This window comes from Suricata suricatta, chromosome 6 (assembly GCF_006229205.1).
Source record: "Suricata suricatta isolate VVHF042 chromosome 6, meerkat_22Aug2017_6uvM2_HiC, whole genome shotgun sequence".
Classification (NCBI taxonomy): domain Eukaryota; kingdom Metazoa; phylum Chordata; class Mammalia; order Carnivora; family Herpestidae; genus Suricata; species Suricata suricatta.
Genome location: NC_043705.1, coordinates 123,602,097 through 123,620,498, shown reverse-complemented (window position 1 = coordinate 123,620,498; position 18,402 = coordinate 123,602,097). Strand labels below are relative to the sequence as shown.

The following is an 18,402-nucleotide window of genomic DNA, read 5'->3' as shown; positions in this document are numbered from 1 at the left end:
CCTCCCAAGTTTTCTGTCTCCAGACTAGTCCTCGGCTCCAAAATCCAGACTTAGATAGTTAGCTGCCCACATGGTCATCTCAAGCTCAACGCATCCAGAACCAAACTCCAAAATAGATGTGTGCATTCAGAGTAGGTCAGAGAGCCCCAAACCCAAAAGGCTATTCTACCAGCTCAGGTGATGAGAACTCCACCTTTCTAGTTGCTAAAGCCAAACGCTTGAGCTCTCACTTTCTCACACCTATGTCACATCCGAAAGCACGGACTACTGACTCTGCCATCAAAATTGATCATGATTCTGGCCATTTCTTACCATCACCATGGCTCCTCTATACTGAGCCAGCTTATCTCTTGCTAAAATTTCTAAAGACGATCTTCCATCTGGTCTCCATCCTTCTGCTCTTGCCCCCACCACAGTCCATGCTGAACAAAAAAACAAAGGGGATCCTTTTAAGACATAGTACATATCACGTTACTCCTCTGCTCCAAGCTAAATAGCCCCCCATTTTGCACTAAAGTCTTGACTGCGCTTAGACAGCCCTCCATAAATCAGTCCTTGTTACCTCATCTCCTATTATTCTCCTCGCTTGCCCCTCTTCTCAGTCCTTTCCCTCAAACACACCGGGCACGCTTCCAACTCACCACTCTGCACTGGCCCCTCCCTCAGTCTGGAGCACTTTTCTCCCAGGCAGCAGCATGGCCAACCCTTTCATCTTCTTCAAGTCTTTGCTCAGTGTGCTCTTCCCAGTGGGGTCACTTCAGGCACAGCATTTAATATGTCAGCCCAGCTCTTGCAACTCCTGGCATGCCTGACCCCCTTTATCCTGTCCAGTGTCTTCTGTTTTCCATAACACGTCTCACCTCCTAACATATGATATAGTTGGATGCTTATTTTAGCAGGTTTGTTGTTTGTTACCTGTCTCCCCCTCCTAGATAGTAAGCCCCACAAAGACAGGAATCATTTTGTTCACTGCCGTACCCCCCATTACCGACCAGCGCTTGTCATAGAACTATTTGCTGAATGAATAGTGAGTGAATAAATGAATTTGTAATGAGCAACTAGTCATTTTATAAACAAAAACCCAGCATTGTGTCATAAGGAAAAAAGTGATATGAGTTCCCATGTACATTGTCTGAGCTTGTCACTCCACTCATGAGGTGATATGGACTCATTCATGTACAGCAAAGACTGACTTTCCCAGCATTCCTTCTGTCCCCGGGAGAAAATGACCAACATCATCAGGATGACTTAGCGAAGCTACGTGGCTGGAGTTTTGATTTGATTCTGTAGAGGTTGCAGGTTGATCTCCTAACGTTAGTCACAGTAATTTAATAAAGAAATGCAATCAGTCACAAATAGAAGCCTGGAAGTTCTCTTTTAAGGGCCAGTATCTCTGTAGTATGTTTTATTAGGTCAGTTCTCATCATTGATCAGGCATTTTCTTCTTAATTTAGCTTCTGAATTTCTATTTTCAAAAGGTATATGATTGCTTAAAAAAACCACTTTTTGTTGATTTAGGCAGAAATGAGGTGCATGAAAACCTTTGAGCAAATCTGGAACTTCATGTCAACCTGTTGCTATATGTTAGAAAAAACCACAACTCTGCTTCCTTTCTATTAAGCTGTACTGGAGTTGAAAATGTAGTGTAATCCTAGTGTAGTGAATCCTAGTGTAGAGGCTATATAAATCATGCTTGTTAGTTTGAGATGTGCATTTTTAAGATAAATATGAAAATCAATGATACCTTATCATATGGAAATCAGAACAATTTTTTTCCATTAATCATATGATTTAGCTGCTTTTGGTCCAGTGTTTTTCTGCAGCGGCTCTGCTACCCCCACCCCTTTGCATCCAGAAGCTATCTTGGCAGGAAACAGAAAAAGAATCAGCCTTGCTTCCATACAGAAACTGATATCACAGCCAATGGTTGCAGGAAATGGAATTCAAGTAGGGATAGGGCAGAAGCGAGTACGCTTAACATGGATGAACACAAATGCAGTTTCTCGCTTTGAAGCTGACACACTGAATTCAATCAGTGTTTGTAGAATCAGATGGTAGAACACCCACCTTCTTTCTTATTCCCCTCAGTATAACTTCACCTCTGTTTGATATGCCCTAAAAGATTCAGTATTGGTTTATATAAGATGAGTATTTATTTTCATGTTTTAGTTGCTGGTATTAAGAGAAATATATCATTAAGCTCCTTTTATTAGTTCAGTGCTGGGGAGCAGAACCAATTATAAACTGAGTTACTCTGTGTATTATCTTGCTATATGCCAAGGACTACAATTTTTCTCTACTAGTAAGCTAACCAAGTGGGCCTGCCTAGTTTCATGAATGCCAGCAGAAAGCATGAGACTCGCAGGTCAAAGATGGAAGACAGATTATTATTCATAGAAATAGCCAGAGTATCAGCATATTTGCCCCAATTCCCTTCAGAGCAACATGGATCTTTGGATCCATGGATATGACTTAAATTTCTCTGCTAAGCTTTGTGGTGGTAGCAAGTTTTGGTAGCTGATCATTTGAATTGGATTTGAATGGCTAACATTTTATCATAGGTCAGAAAAAAAATTCTTAAATAAATATTTACCCTGATTCTGCAATATCAACTTGTTTCCCAATCCAAGTTGTATGATAAAAATAAATACAGATTTTATAATAAGAGAACATATTCATGTATTTATATTCTCCATTCTTGACTCCAGATGAGGAAGAAGAGGAAAGAATTGCTGACCCCCAGCTCTTTTTTTTTCATGTTTTTTTTTTTGTTTTTTTTTTTTAACCATTTACTTATTTTTGAGAGACAGAGACAGTGTGATCAGGGGAGGGGCAGAGAGAGAGAGGGAGACACAGAAACTGAAGCAGAATTCAGCTAAGCGTGGCTTTATCAGTCACCTCCCTCACCCAGCAGTTGGAATGTGGTGTTCTATTCATTTATACTCTAAGCTGAGACTCTGGCCCATTTTCAAAGTCTTATTGGTGCCTGAGCCCCATCTTTCTTCATCTAATTAGGGCTAACTTTCTCTCTCACTGTCCCAGTGAAGAAGTGGATGGATTTATTTTCAGAAATGGCTGTAGGAGCACACAAGGATATCAGTTACTCTTTTCAGCACAAAATTCAGCTCCAAAATTCAATTTTGCAGCATCCCCAAAGAACGTCTCCTCATTTTAAGGAGGGGTGTAGAATCTGGGAGAACGAAGCCCAACATTCAAGGTAGCTGGGAGGCAGCACTTGAGAGAGACTGCCCGTGGGGAATCTTGTTCCTAAATGACTCCGGGAGATGTTTGTCATCTTCCCACCCCCTCTCATGGAGCTGTTTGAACTTGCCTCCCTCTGTTTCCCAGCCAAGACTTCGCTGGGAAATTACTCTGTGTATATTAAACACTTCCTCTCAACCCGTTCTTCTCTGGGAACCTACAGATTTACAACCTCAGACCGCCCTCTGGATTAATTAGGCTTAGCAGGTTTTCAAAGGACCACAAACAACTTCTTAGCCTCCCCTTACTTCTTAGGCAAGAGGCAATCATGGACAAGAACAGTCCATCTCCGTTCGTCTTGTGTGTTACACAGGGTGGTTATAGCAGTTAGTCCTATTGTGTAAAACTCCTACCTGGACATAGGAACTCCTCTATAAACATCTTTTTTCCCTACTGTCTATACTGGGGGCCCAACTTACTCAGATGAACTTATACAATGTTTTGTGGCATTGTGGTGCAGGCCACCTGGGGCGGGGGGGGGGGGCGGTGGCGATCCAAGTTACTCTGAATTACACATATGTATACACCAATGGATGTGCCTGGCAGCTCCCCTCTGTGGGTTCACACTACCTACTAGGCATTAGTAATTGATGGCCAAATTCCTGAGATGATTTTCAAAGGCATTTGGAGATATTGCTCCTTCCCAAGACAGGCAAAACATTCTAGAGTATCAGAACTGTATAGCTGCCTCATGCCTTCTTCTGATAGAATTAGGACATGGATAAATAATGTGTGTCCTTGGCCTTCCAACACCTACGGTCTTCTCATTTCCTGCCTCCCTGTCCTTGTTCTTTAAACCCCAGGCAGATCCATCCCTCTAGCTTTTCCTAGCACCCAACCTCACCTGCCAGGCCTCCCTGGGCCTCCCATCCCTGGAGAACCCAGATGCCAGAGTTCTAGAGCATCAAGAAACACAAGAGGTTCTCAAAGCTTTTTTTTTTTTAAGTACTTTTTGAGGGAAAAGGGAAGTAGAGGGATTAAGTTACAAAACATGTTTGCAAAGGCCAAACGAACTGAGGAACCTCAGCGCATTCCACAGAGAGGGTTCTAGGCTAGAATTTAGAACTTCATTTCTGGATATGCTGGTCTTTCCTCATTTATCTTAAGTCCTCGGATGGTCAAAATGAAATAAATTAGTTAAAAATATTACATGCCAGAGGAAAGTTTCAAATTTGAGGAAGAAACCAAACAATAATTCTATGGTAGAGAAGCTTCTAAAAGATTAATTTCACCTGTAATTGAAAAGGAGACCTATTTTTCCAGACCAGGAGTACATTCCATTTCTTCTTTCTCAAAGAATAACTTTGAAGTTTAAAGATTCTAATGGTGGGTAGGAATCCTTTTGAACAGAAAAAGGGATTTGGACATATGAATTAGCTAGAAAGGTGCTGGAAAAGTTCAGTAAGTCACTTCAGTACAGATGGACAGGGAATGTGGAGGTATTATCTATAAGGTGATTGGAAGAACTCTAAGAAAACTTCCCCCGACCTAAAAGTCTTTCTCACCAACTTGCTGTAGTGTCCATAGTTCATTCTTTACACTTTGTCTTCGGGATGACCTTAGAAGATTCAGTGTCCAGGAAGGAATAAAATAACCTGTCATACAGTTCCCTGAAGGTGTCAGAGGCTTATTTATTGCCAGGAAGTCAGGAAAGGATGGGGAGATGATGCCAAACTAAAGATAAACCCTTGCTTTGTAATTTTGTTGAGCATGGACCCTGCAGAAAGAATAAAATAATCTCAGTCACAAAACCTTCCAAGATTCTTGGAGCTTCTGTGAGAGTAGAGATTTCCCAGATCCTATACTCTGCCTCAATGTGCCAGGCTTTTTGGTACTGAAAAGAAGATTTCTGTACAGAACCCATTAAATTGTTCAGAGTTTAATATGAAAGATAGAATCCCAAAAGGAATGCCTCTCCAGGTGATATCTTTTCCAGGTTGATGGTTAATGTCCAAGAGACCTAGGACACCATGGACATAAAAGGAATGTTTATTTTTCCAGGGTCCTGTTTTGTCCTTGGCACTGGATCAGTACTTTTGGGATGGTCTGCACCTTTAATCCCTAGAAGTCTTCCCAAGAAACTAGCATTCACAGTTGTTAACATGTGAAAGCAATTTGGAGATGACCCATTTTAACACCCTCGTGTTACAGATGAGGAAACTGATTGAGACAGCACAGTTGCACCGTGGACATAGCATGGGTTTCAGAAGTAGGAGGGCCTCAGTCCAGCACTTGACCTTTAGGTGAACCTGGACATATTAATTTAATATTTCTGAGCCTCAGTTTCTTCTTCTGTGAAGGGTGTTCTTAAGGAGCACCTACTCTAAGAAGTAACTCTGGGGCACCTGGGTGGCTCAGTTGGCTAAGTATCCAACTTTCAATCTCAGTTCAGGTCTTGATCTCAGAGTTGTGAGTTCAAGCTCTGCTCCGGGCTCCAGCATCAAGCCTACTTTAAAAAAAAAAAAAAAAAAAAAAAAAGCGATTCAAAACTTGGCCAGAATTCTTATATTTGCCATTATTTTTTAAAATTTTGACTGAATTCATGTAACAGAAAGTTCACTATTTTAAAGTATACAATTCAGTGAGTGTATTCACGCTGTTGTGCAACCATCACTAGTGCCTAATTTGAGAACATTTCCATCATCCCTAAAACTCTGTACCTGTTTAGCAGTCCTAATTCTCCCTTCCTCTCGCTCCTGGCAACCAGTAAACCACTTCCTGTCCCTATGGATTTGCCCATTCCGGACGTGTCCTATTAATGGAATGACATATGGCCTTTTGTGATCTGGCATTTTTCCCCTACCATAATGTTCTCAAGCTTCACTTAAGTTATGGCATGTACTTCATTCTTGTTATTGCCAAATAGTATTCTGCTATAGGGATATACTACATTTTGTATCCATTCATGGGTTGATGGAAATTTGATATAATTACCATTGTTCTACATGGTCGGCCAAAGCCAGAATGAAGACTTGAGTGTCTGAATTTCCCTGATCCTGTTTATACTACCCTCTGCTGTTTTTCATAACATCTGGCATATGTCTTCTGTTAATAGTAGTGATTTGCTCACAGAAACCCTTACAGCCTAGCTAATAACTACTATGAAGATTTTATACCTTTAAAACAAATTTTTCCAGTGTGAAAAAAATACACAATTCAAAAAATGAAATCTAAACATTATAGAAAAATTGGGCTGAGAATCAAGTTTAATTTTCATTTTCTAGACTCTAGTAGACTGCTCTTTTCACCTCTTCATCACTTTGTATTTTACAGAACAACCTGAGGTCTATATGGTACTTTTTATCTACCTGGTTTTTATGCATAAATTCACTACCATGTTTTATAGCCCAGGATCAAAGAAAGTTTTTATCAGCTTTGGTGGTCATTTAAGGACCCGTCTCTCTTGTTCCCTCTACTCCATGACAAACATTCAGGATTATTCTGTTCTTCATTGAGACTGGCAGGCATTGTCATTGCATTAACCTGACCTTTAGGTATGGGTAATATGTACCTATGTCCCAGAATTTAGTACATTTCAAACACAACTGGTCACCTCTCCTTATGGACTTGACCCCTTCCTGTATACTGACTGTCTCAGCTCTCAGCTCTGAGCTTCAAGCCTGGAGGAAGAGCCTGGTATACTTGAAAAAGTTCTGTTTTTCATTTATTGAGGATGTGGGCATTAGAGCCCCAGGCCTTGTCTTTGTGGGCACATGAACACTAGAAGCAGTCCAACGCATTAAAGATTTGGTGGTTGACATTCTTTGCTTGTGACCGGGCGATGTGTAGAATGTGGCAGATTCCAGTGGTGAAGGCATTTCCCTGGGTTCATCTGGGGTTTGTGCTTCCTTATCTTGGGTGGCATGACAGGGGGTCCAGCCCAGGCTGGTTTCCTGACTTTGAGCAAGTGTGTTTTCTTTGCTAAAGCTTTAATGGTCCTGAACGCCACTAATTACTTATCTTATTTGATGTTCTATCTATTGTTATTCCTTAAGATCTGGAGTAGTTATTGTGTGTCAGGCTTCACATGCATTATCTCATCTATGTTATTTCCTGCTTCTAAGGGTTGGCTCTCCTCAAGTACATGAAACGCAACTGAGCCTGGCCTCTGCCCTCTTCAAGCAAGGCATCCCTCTCCCCTCTAACTTTTCCTGGTTGACATAGTTTCCAACAGCTTTCTGTGTCCTAGTCACCCCAGGTCTACAGGGTTTTCATTGGGATTCCTCTTAAAGTGACATCCAGACTGAAAATGACACTCCTTGTGCTCCAGGAACAACCCAAACTAGAACCATTATCAAGAAGTGAACTTGATGCTCATTTAATGCAGCACACACTTGGCAGTGCGTATTATCAGTTGTGTCTTCCAGCCGACACCCCTGTCCCCCCAGCCTAGTATCTTCTTTCTCTGTATGCTGCGAGGCAGTGGTTCTTGTTTTCAGTCAATATTTTGATCCTAAGAGCAGAACTTTCCATTTCTCTCGGTTTATTTTATCTATTCTTTACCCTGGGAACTTGCAGAGTAAAGACATCAAAACTATATGAATGGGAGGCACCTGGGTGGCTCAGTAGAGCATGCCGCTCTTAATATCTGGGTTGTGAGTCCAAGCCCCATGTTGGGCATAGAGTTTACTTTTTAAAAAGTAAGTTTGTGGGGTGCCTGGGTGGCTCAGTCAGTTAAGTGTCGGACTTCAGCTCAGGGCCTGATCTCGCAGTTCACATGTTCGAGCCCAGCGTCAGGCTCTGTGCTAACAGCTCAGAGCCTAGAGCCTGCTTCACATTGTGTGTCTCCCTCTCTACCCTTACCCCACTAGTGTTCTGTCTTGCTGTCTCTCAAAACGAATAAAGTGTTAAAAAAAATTTTTTTAATTTAAATTTGTTTTTTTAAACTATATAAATGGGAGGCCAGCCTAATTCTGATGCAAGAAATTGTTGAGGGAATGAGGAACTATTGTTTTTGTAATCATATGTAAGGACTGGCTCTGTGAATAGAAAAATCCATTTCTAATTACCTACTCTAAGGTTTTTTCATTAGTAATTTCTACTTTGTGGGGATTCTAGTTTGCTTGGGGGCTATTTTTAGCATCCACAATTATGTAAATTAAAAGAACGAATTGAGCATTGAGCCACTTGAGGAAGCCCAGTGCCTGCATCGCTCCACCAGGCCCGTTAACCACACGGGTTCAGCGTGTGCTGCCGAGCACGTCTGCCCGAGGCGCTGGCCGAGGAGGCTCCGAGGGTCTCACCCGGCGTTTCTGTGTGTGTTGCAGCTACCTGGCTGAGCAGTGCTGGAATGGCGGCTTCATCTACCTGATCATGCTGCGCCGCTTCAAGCACAAAGTCCACTCTCCATATAACGGCAGCAGCAGCAACAGCTCTGAACCAGGAGAGACCCCAACCTTGGAGCTGGGTGACCAAACTGTGAAAAAGGGAAAAAGAGCAAGAAAGTTTGGGGTCATTTCCAGGCCTTCTACCCACAAAGCCACTGAGGAACCCAAGAGCAATACTGGCGGTGAGCTGGACAATGACCCCATCTCTGAGCTGGACAACGGCCCAGACCCTGAACTCGGCAACGGTCATGCTTTTGAGCTAGAAAATGGCCCAGAGTCTCTCAAGGAGCTGGCTGGATCCCATCTAGATGGGTCAGAAGTAGACAGCGGGACAGAGCCTAGAATTCCAAAGACAGATGCTGCTCTACCTACAAGCAATGACCAACGTCGCTTCTCAAAATCTGGGAAGACAGACTTCCAGTCAAGTGACTGCCTGGCACGGGTAAGCTTTCATTTGATTATAGAACTTGAATTTCAAAAGAAGTATTGTTGAAATTGCTTTTAAGACTTAGAAAATCTATCTAAGATGGCCTTGTATTTAGAAGCCAACACATTCAGTAAGATAAATGATCAGAGGACATAACAATAACAACAACAACAAAATCCAAGTCATTTTATCCTACTTAAATAAAGAGCTAGTTGAGTGATCCTAAGTGGAAAATTCAAGCCTTCTGTGGTATATAATTTGAGTCATCTGAGGCCCAGATAAAGTACTTGAACTGCATCATTATTTATCACTACTGTCACCAGTGGAATTGCCACTGTGAGGCCAAGAATTCCTGGTGGCAGTTGATAGCATAAACATTCAAGCTTTTGGTCCTCAGTATTACACAGGAAGGATGTTCAACACTCAGGGAAACATCTGCTTTTATTTTTAACACTTCAAAACCCATCATATTTTTATGGGTTTGTGTTATTACATTGCCAAATTCCAGTGAAGTTGAGAAATTTCCACAGAAATCTCTGATACTATGATATCCAGCTGTGATGGTCAGGGTCAGTTACCCCTAAAGGCAAAGCAGATGTGGTATATTCTGAATGGTAACAGGTACCCTTCTCGCCTCAAATTGTCTCCTTCATTGTACCCAACATTCTCTCATGAAATTACATTTCTTGAGGCACCTGGGTGGCTCAGTCGGTTAAGCATCCGGCTTCAGCTCAGGTCATGATCTCACAGTTCGTGGGTTCAAGCCCTGTGTCTGGCTCTGTGCTGACATCTAGCTCAGAGCCTGGAGCCTGTCTCCGGATTCTGTGTGTCTCTCTCTCTCTGACCCTCCCCTGCTCACACACTCTCTCTCTCTCGCTCTCTCTCTCTCTCAAAAATAAATAAAACATTTTTTAAAAATTACATTTCTTTAGGGTAAGCATGTTCCTTCCAAGAATTCTCGTGGCAGATATTCTTGTGGGTTCCTAAAAAAGCAGTAACTTACTATGCTGTTTCTGATTGGTTTCTCCTGAGTCCCTCTAGGAGATACCCTTTAAGGATGAAAGAGAAAGTTGGAAGGATAAGCATCAAGTTCAGCTTTGCATGCTGCTGAAATGGTACCCTGGGAGTGAGTGTAATTTCTAGTAGGGCTATTTCATGCACATTTCTGCAATCAAAGCCAATCTGTATAATGGGATTAGAGGAATCAAAATAACCCCTTTCTCAGGGTTCCTGGGTGGCTCAGTCAGTTAAGTGGCTGACTTCAGCTCAGGTCATGATCTCGCAGTTTGTGAGTTTGAGCCCCACGTCGGAGTCTGGGCTGACAGCTCAGAGACTGAAGCCTGCTTTGGATTCTTTGTCTTCCTCTCTCTCTCTGCTTTCCTCTGCTCATGCTCTGTCTGTCTCTCAAAAAAGTAAATAAATATTTAAAAATTTTATTTTTTAAAAAAACCACAAAAACCCCTCTTTCAAGGAACCATGTTCCTTCATTTGAGTATCTGGGTGATCTTTATAAAGCCTTACCCAGAGGAGGCATGATTTGTAGATAGAAGAGAAAAGTAATGTCTCTAGCAATGATTTTCTACCAACTTTATGGTCCTCCTCAAAAAAGAATTAGGGGCAATAAAAAGATTATAATGTGGACCCCCCCAAAATTAAGGACAATACAAAGATTATAATTTGTTTTTCCTGATGAGTACTATATTTGGATGTAACTTTTTCTCCTACTGATTACGTTATGAATACACAGAAAGCCTAAGATGAGTAAGTTAGGGAGTGTTGGTATTATTTTAATAATTTTGAAGGTTTAAGTTAGCAAAAGAGATTGAATCTCATATACATTCCAAAGAACAGGCTTTCATTTGGCCTAGGACACGCTGGAAATAATTTGGAAATGACCCACTAAACTTTTAAAAAGCTACTCATCTCTGCTAATTTTTTTTAATGTTTGTCTGTTTATAAGGGAGAGAGACAGAGAAAGAGCAGGGGGAGGTGGGGATGTGCAGAGAGAGAGGAAGATACAGAACCTGAAGCAGGCTCCAGGTTCTAAGCTGTCAGCACAGAGCCTGATGCAGGGCTCAAACCCACGAACCACGAGATCATGACCTGAGCCCAAGTCAGATGCTTAACTCACTTTGAGCCACCCAGACCCGTCTCTACTAATCTTAACTAAAGGCAATAACATCAAAGTGAACTTCTGGATTAGACTATTTGAAGACGAGGCATATCAGACTTCTTCTGCCTGGTTTTTGCACTCAAGGTCAAATGTCAAAGAAGATATAAATGAAACGATGATAAAAAACCAAACCTAAATCTATTGCCTTTGGGACTTTTTTTAAGCTACATGCCCATAGAAATGAGAGATCTGCCATCTGGACTTGCATTTTTAACAACTGTCCATATTCTGTCAACTAAGTGTAGACCCTGGGTTATACTTTACATCTTAGACAGTTGGAATAGATCATATACCCTTTCAGGCATGAATATCTTTTAGCCCCCTTTTGAAACCAAGAAACATCATTATTCAGTGCATTTACTCAGGACTGATAGAGTCGGCAAGAAGTAGATCTTCACTGCTTCCTCAACATTCAGATTGGAACCGGTAGAACGTCACAGAAGGTGGTGTAGTTTCTTGGGCTGAGCCGATTTTTAATTTTACTCCAGGATGAGCCCAAGGTCATGCTAAAATGGAATTTCCAGAAAAACAAAAATTAGGCATTTACCTCTTAAGCCCTTGGGGCAAAAAATTTCCTTCCATTTGAATAATAGGAGATTAAACATGTCAGCATTGTTCCATTTCTTCCTTATTAATGATTTAATAGAAGTCTACAAAAACCTAATAAATTACAGAAAAGCTTTATAATCATTCAGACCATTTTATTTGTGAGATGCTTCTTTTTCACAGACTTTTATAAAATAAGTCTTCAATCTTTGTTTTTATGTCCTCTTTTCCTTTAACAGAACTATAGGAAACATTTCCTCTAATATCTCCTTTTTAAAAAAAAACCATGTTTCTATAAAATATTAACACATAATAATACATATACAAACAGATGAATTTTTTACATTATAAAAGTTGGGCCCATTGTCTAAAACCTTAGGGTCTCCTAGGAGATAGATAAGCAGTTTTAGAAATGAGTTCAGAGTTCCTTACTCCCTGTCTAGTGAAGATCATTATTCATCCAAGAGAACAGTTCTTGCAAACCCATTTAGTACAGATGTGTATTTTTGCAGCATGGCAAAAATAAATACAACTTAGTCACATACTAGTGAGAAAAAGAATCCTACCATTTGCCACCCAGGCAAGTTTCGTTGTAGATGTGTGTCTGTGGGTCCATTTGTGGTCTCACCATAACACTTGTAGTTCGCCCTATACAGTATCTGAACTCTTCCCTAGACCTTCTGCAGAGACTTCGGGAAGGCTGAGTGGTTCAGTGCAAGTGGGGTGCAGAGGCCTCAGGTAGGCTGCCCCAGGTCTGAATCTGCAGGAAAAGGAAACTGAGAAGGAAAATCACATCCAGGACATCTCCTGGGTAGTTTTATGTTTGTATCAAGCAGAGATAGCATGAGGAGAATTCTATTTTAATAAGAAGCTGGGTAAACTTCTATCCTTCTATGTGGGAATGTCTCCTAAGTTCATGTCTGCTCCTTTACTTCTCTCGTGAGTCTCCTACCCAAGCCTTCCAACACCTACCAGTAGTAGGTCTCCATCTTAGATATTTCATATCGATGCACCATTTTCCCATGGCACCCAGCTGGCACCAATGTTCCAGGTCCCATCACCCTCAAAGTTGCCCAAGCCAGAAACCTGAAATTCAGCTAGCAATTACTTACCTAGTTTGTCTAGAACTTTCCGTGACTTTGTGCTGATAGTTCCACGTCCTGAGAAATGCCTTCATGCCAGGAAACTGGGACAGTTGGCACCCTAGAGTCAACTGAAATACTGGCCTCTTCCTTCCCCGTGTCTAGTTGATAGCCAAGTCCTATCAGCTCTGGCTCCCTGCAGGGTCTCCCTCCTCACCCCACTTCTCTCTTCCACTCCCACTCCCACAGCTGTAGGTCTAGGGCAGGCTGCTTTCACTTTCCATGCAGGTGGTCACAGTAGTCTGCTACCCATCCCACCATCCACTGTCATCCGCTGTCCTCACAGCAAGCAGAGGGACCTTTCTAAAGAGACTCCATCAATCATGCATGTGCAGGTCACACACACTGCAGTCCTTTGGGCAGGTCCATTTTACCCTCAGAGTACTATCTGAACACCTTAGCTTGGCAAAGCACACGAGGCCTTTCACTGCCTTCATCTCTTACTGCTTTCTTCCCCCAGTTTAGACAGAATTAGCCACATCTTTTTCCAAAAGACTACACTATCTCCTGTGAGGCTTTGCAGCTGCTGCTCTCGCCATCCTGTTTCTTCTCCCCTCCCCCATATAGCTTAGCTTCTTCTTTTTCTGGGGGACACACTTCTCTAGGAGGCTTCTGTGAGTGCCCCCGACCCCCGCCAACTGTGCCATCTTTAAGCATCTCCTCTTTGGGCTCCTGCAGTATCCCCTCCTTATCTTGATCAATGCATGAATCCCACATATTCCAATTGCCATGGGGCTTCTTGTGTCCCCAGTTGACTTTAAGGGCAAGGGCCTTATTTGTCTTTGTGTCCCGGCTCAGTGCCTTGCACCCTCAGGTGCTCTGTGCCCCTTTATTAATGAAAGCACCCAAGAGCTTCAGGCCTGAGGAGCACTTGGGTGGCTCAGTTGATTAAGCATCTGACTTTGGCTCAGGTCATGATCTTGTGGTTCATGAGTTCAAACTTGGCATCAAACTCTCTGCTGTCAGCACAGAGCTTGCTTCAGATCCTCTGCCCCCCTCTCTCTCTCTGCCCCTCCCCGACTCATGTGCCTGTGCGTGCTTTCTCTCTCTCTCAAAAATGAATATTTTTTAAAAAGAGCTCCAGGCCTGAGAGATGGGACCCCAGGTTCCAGCCCTAGTTCTTCCTTCCAACTCTGTGGCCTTCAGGCTGCCATGTTCATTCTCTGAGCTTCCATTTTCTCACCTATAAACTGAGCGTTTGGGCCTGCTAACTCAGGAACTTCAACTCTGACACATCACACAACATTTCTTACTGATCATTCTAAATAAGAAGGGATAAGCAAACAGCCTCAGAATCTATGTTTGCAACTAGAGCCAGACCACTTACTGCAGTAAAATTCTAGTTGGATGATGTTTCTTCTCACATTTGGGGAAAAGATGCTGTTGTGAAATATTATTTTTGGTTCCAGCAGAAGATGAGGTCATTTAAATGCTGCCGAGACAGCTCCCTTTAATGTACCACCTCTGTTTTGTAAGTAAATCCTGGTTTTTGGCCTCTGTGAGGAGATGCATGTATGAGCTCACACAGTAATTGGTGTTTTAATAGGGAAGGGTAGCACTTCAACATTAATACCAAAGTCCACAGCATCCAATCTTGCATGGTTTGGCTTTTTCTCAACAGGCCGATAGTCTCGTTGCCCTTTAAGCCAATGCACAAGGAAGCAAAGGCTTGAGCCATCTGTCTAGACAGGATCTGTTTCAGAACTCAGTCATCTCTCCAACTGGATTGGGTGTTCACAAACTGAACATTGGCAAGCATAGGTCTGGGTAAGCCTCTTAACATCAGTCTCAATAACTTCTGAAAAACCATAAGATGAGTGTATAAACATCCTATATTTATTATTTCTATGGCATTTATACACTATTGTTATGTGCCAGGCACTGTTCTAGTTGCTGGAGAACCTACTGATAAATGAGAGACAGGGTTCCTGTCCCATGGTACTTATCACAAATAAGGGGCCACAAGGAATGAATAAGCAAGTAGATGAATCAGAATGTTAGATGGTGACAACAGGCACTATAGATGAAATAAAGCGTGAAGTGAAAAATGACTGGGCAGTGTCCTGGTGGGGAGTTTACTGAAGTTGGTATCAGTGAAGGCCGTATTACAGATGCAATATTTGAGCCAAAGCCTGAGTGTTCGGAAAGGGCAGCCGTGCAAACTCTAGGGACAGAAGATTTCAGGGAGGGACCAGCACATGTGACCGCCCTAGGCAGGAGTGATTGGGTGCTCAGGGACGGAGAGACTGAAGCACAGTGAGTGATGGGGAGGGGGTATGATTTGGGATTGTGGGCAGGACTAGGTAGAGAGGTTTGTGTTTGCCATCTCAAAGATTTGGACCTCAGTCTGGGTCCACTAGGGAGCAGTGGAAAGTTTAAGCTGAGTGCACCATGATGAAGAATAGGGTATTGTAGGGCGTGAAGAATAAAAAGGGAGACCAAACTGGAGACTACTGTGATCACCCACGCCAGAGATGCTGGTGGTCTTGACTGGAGTGGGGGCAGGGAGGAGCAGTAGATGGACATGGGTGTGTTTTACAAGTAGAGCCTACAGATCTCACTCATGGTTTGGCTATAGGAAATAGAAGGAGGAATCAAAGCCACCTTCTGAGCTTTGAGTTTGCCTATCCTCTTTAGCCGACATAAACGATGCTTTTCCCGTGGAGGTGGGAAAGCCAGGAGGGAGAGGGAGGGAGAGCCCTGTTTCGACCATACCGAAGTGTATATTACATACCCAAGCCGAATCACAGGGACGCAGTTGGAAATCTACTTCATATTCTATTGAAGTTGGCCTGTTGATTTTCGGTCAGTGCCAGCTTTAACCTCATAAACTTCAAACACTGATTTTATTTGTAGCTAAACACTGCTCTCAACTGTAGGCAACTAGATTTATACTGACTGTTGAACAATTGAGAGTGATAACATCTGCCTCTTCCTGTTTGTGTCTTCCTTTGTGTATCTTTGAACTGCTCATTAGATGATCAAAAAATTCCAGGGCAAGAAAACTTGCACTGATTTCTCTGAATTCCCCACCTGCCCCTTCTTATAGTTCCTACTTTCAGGTATGGAGCAAAGACTCAATAGTATTGATTGCATAAAAGTGAAAAAGAAGAAAATCTGTTTCTTCACTGTATCATCGGGGGCTGCATTACAGATTGGTCATTCCTGTCCCCTGAAGCCAAATTTATTAGATGTTTGCATTATTTTGCCTTTAATTATGTGTGGGTATATTGTGCAGGGGAATGGAGTGGGCATGTGAGTGCTCTTACTGAAAACTGTCAAAAAATAAAAAAAAAAAAAAAGAAAATTGTCATTAGCTCTTTGGTCAAGAGTATATGTTAGGTCATTATTCTTTGTCCATGGTCATAGTTTTGCATGTTTCTTGTCACAAGTCCTACTTCTTTTTTAAAAAAAATTTTTAATGTTTGTTTATTTGTGTGAGAGAGGGAGGGAGGGGCCAAGAGAGAAGGAGACACAGAATCCCAAGCAAGCCCCAGGCTCTTAGCTGTCAGCAGCACAGAGCCTGATGCAGGGCTCGAACTCACAAACCGTGAGACCATGACCTGAGCCGAAGTAGGTCACTTAACTGACTGAGCCACCCAGGCGCCCCTGCTGAGTTCCACTTCTAAAAGCACTTAAAAACAAGAAAGGACTGTGTATCTAGTATCATCATACCATCTGTGAACCACACTTAACAGGTTCTGTTTAACAAAAGGATGGTAGGACGGGGCAAGTGACGGTGTAACTAATAATGGCATGGATCCGTTTTTATTAATTTGAGCTAAAGCAAAATAGGTTTACTTATTTCTAGACTCTCATAATGGTCCCTGTTGCTTTGGGGAAAGGATTTCATGGCTTTTCTGGACTGGGAGAGGGAGGAGCACTGACCCATATTTTCAAGACCCTAATAACTCTGACATATCTTCCTTGGAAAAATCAAGTCAAGCCACCCTTCTGCTCTAGTTTCTCAGCTACTTTGTTAGGCCCAGGAAGGCACCCATCAGGCTGACCCATGTACTAGTTTGGGATGCCCAGCAAGCTGGGACCACAGCCAATTAGCACGTCTGTGAATTTGTTCCCTTTGGGGCTACCTGCCAGGCCACAGGGCCTCATGTACTGGAAGCGTCAGAAGCTCCCACCCCATAAGTAACACTGATTCTCAAGGATGGCGTCTTGGACATAGTGGAGCTGTGAGAGAGTTGGGAGGCCAAGGAGGCTGTTTCTGAATGGAGAGGAGAGAAAGGTGTTCCAGAGGTCAGAGGCAACACACCAAGAACCAAGGAGTCCAAAGTGAAATGATTGAATGATATAGGGATTGTTGACAAGTTCATGAACTACTGTGGTAAGCCAGTGACTTCTGAAGTTACATTTGGCCAGACAGACCTCGTTTGTCTGTGGTCAGCAGATGAAGGAGACCGTTGGCACCACGCATGTTGCTGCAGTGGAGCCCCGCTGAGTAGTGCTGTGCTAGCAAAAGTACAGGATCCAACAGGTCTCTGTCTGTTAATAATTTCCCCAGACATTCCTATTGCTGCACATCAGTGACCATTTAACATCTGTTTTTTTTTACTATTGCATAAAATTTCATTTTAGTTTCTGACTGTGTATTTCAGGTTTTCTGAATGCTTCACATTCTTTCTCTTTTGCAAGCAGCTTAAATGGGAAGGTTGCCTATTTCTAGGGGGAGGATAGCTTTGTTTATATCGGACTGTCATGGTTCCATTGGACCCTCATGATGAATAAGGAAAGGACATGGCTATATATATATATATATATATATATATATATATATACACACACACACATATATATATGTTGAGGAATGCATTATGATCCATAGCCACATACCTAGAGATAAGAGGAACTTACAGGAGTGAGCCTAAAGTAAAACCCCCAAAGGAAATCACTTTGAAAGGTTTTCCTTTCATTTCTCTGAACAACTAAGTATCTGAGGGAACTCAAACATTTTGTATTAGGTATATGTTTGCATCCTCAGAATAAAATAGGGAGTCAAGAGGAGAATTAACCAAAGTATAAAAGCTACCAGTAATCTAGAGGATTTATAGACATGACTAGTTTTTTTAAAAAGATAGATTTTTTATAAGGATTAAAGCATGTTTTATTTTAATATATTTAAAAAGCATACAGACCCATGTCTAGAGAAGCCAATAATAAATTCATCAATTAATTTTCTGTTTTGGTTTCTCTTACCAAATATCTGACTTATATGTTCTGAGGAAGTTTGAGATTCAGTTCAACATGAGTATTTTTTTTAATTGAAGTACAGGTGACACACAATGTTACCTTAGTTTCAGGGGTACAACACAGCCATGGTTGTATGCTCACCATGAGCGTAACTGCCGTCTGTGACCATGCAACACTATTACAGTACTGCTGGGCACATTACAGTATGATGGTCTTAACATCTCTGTGTGCCGATGTAAGTTAATATATGGATACCAATCAACATTTATTACATCTCTACTAGATGTCAGAAACACCGCTGCTTCCATAGATATCTCGTTT

General features: G+C 42.1%; 1 protein-coding gene across 1 annotated transcript in view; it reads left to right on the top strand.

The window, feature by feature from the left end:
* PDZD2 (PDZ domain containing 2) overlaps window positions 1–18,402 on the top strand; it is a 276,820-nt gene that overhangs the window by 167,509 nt on the left and 90,909 nt on the right. The window contains exon 3 of the mRNA XM_029941041.1: window positions 8,529–9,030. Coding sequence (XP_029796901.1) covers window positions 8,529–9,030 — 502 coding nt within the window. The remainder of the gene's footprint in view (window positions 1–8,528; window positions 9,031–18,402) is intronic.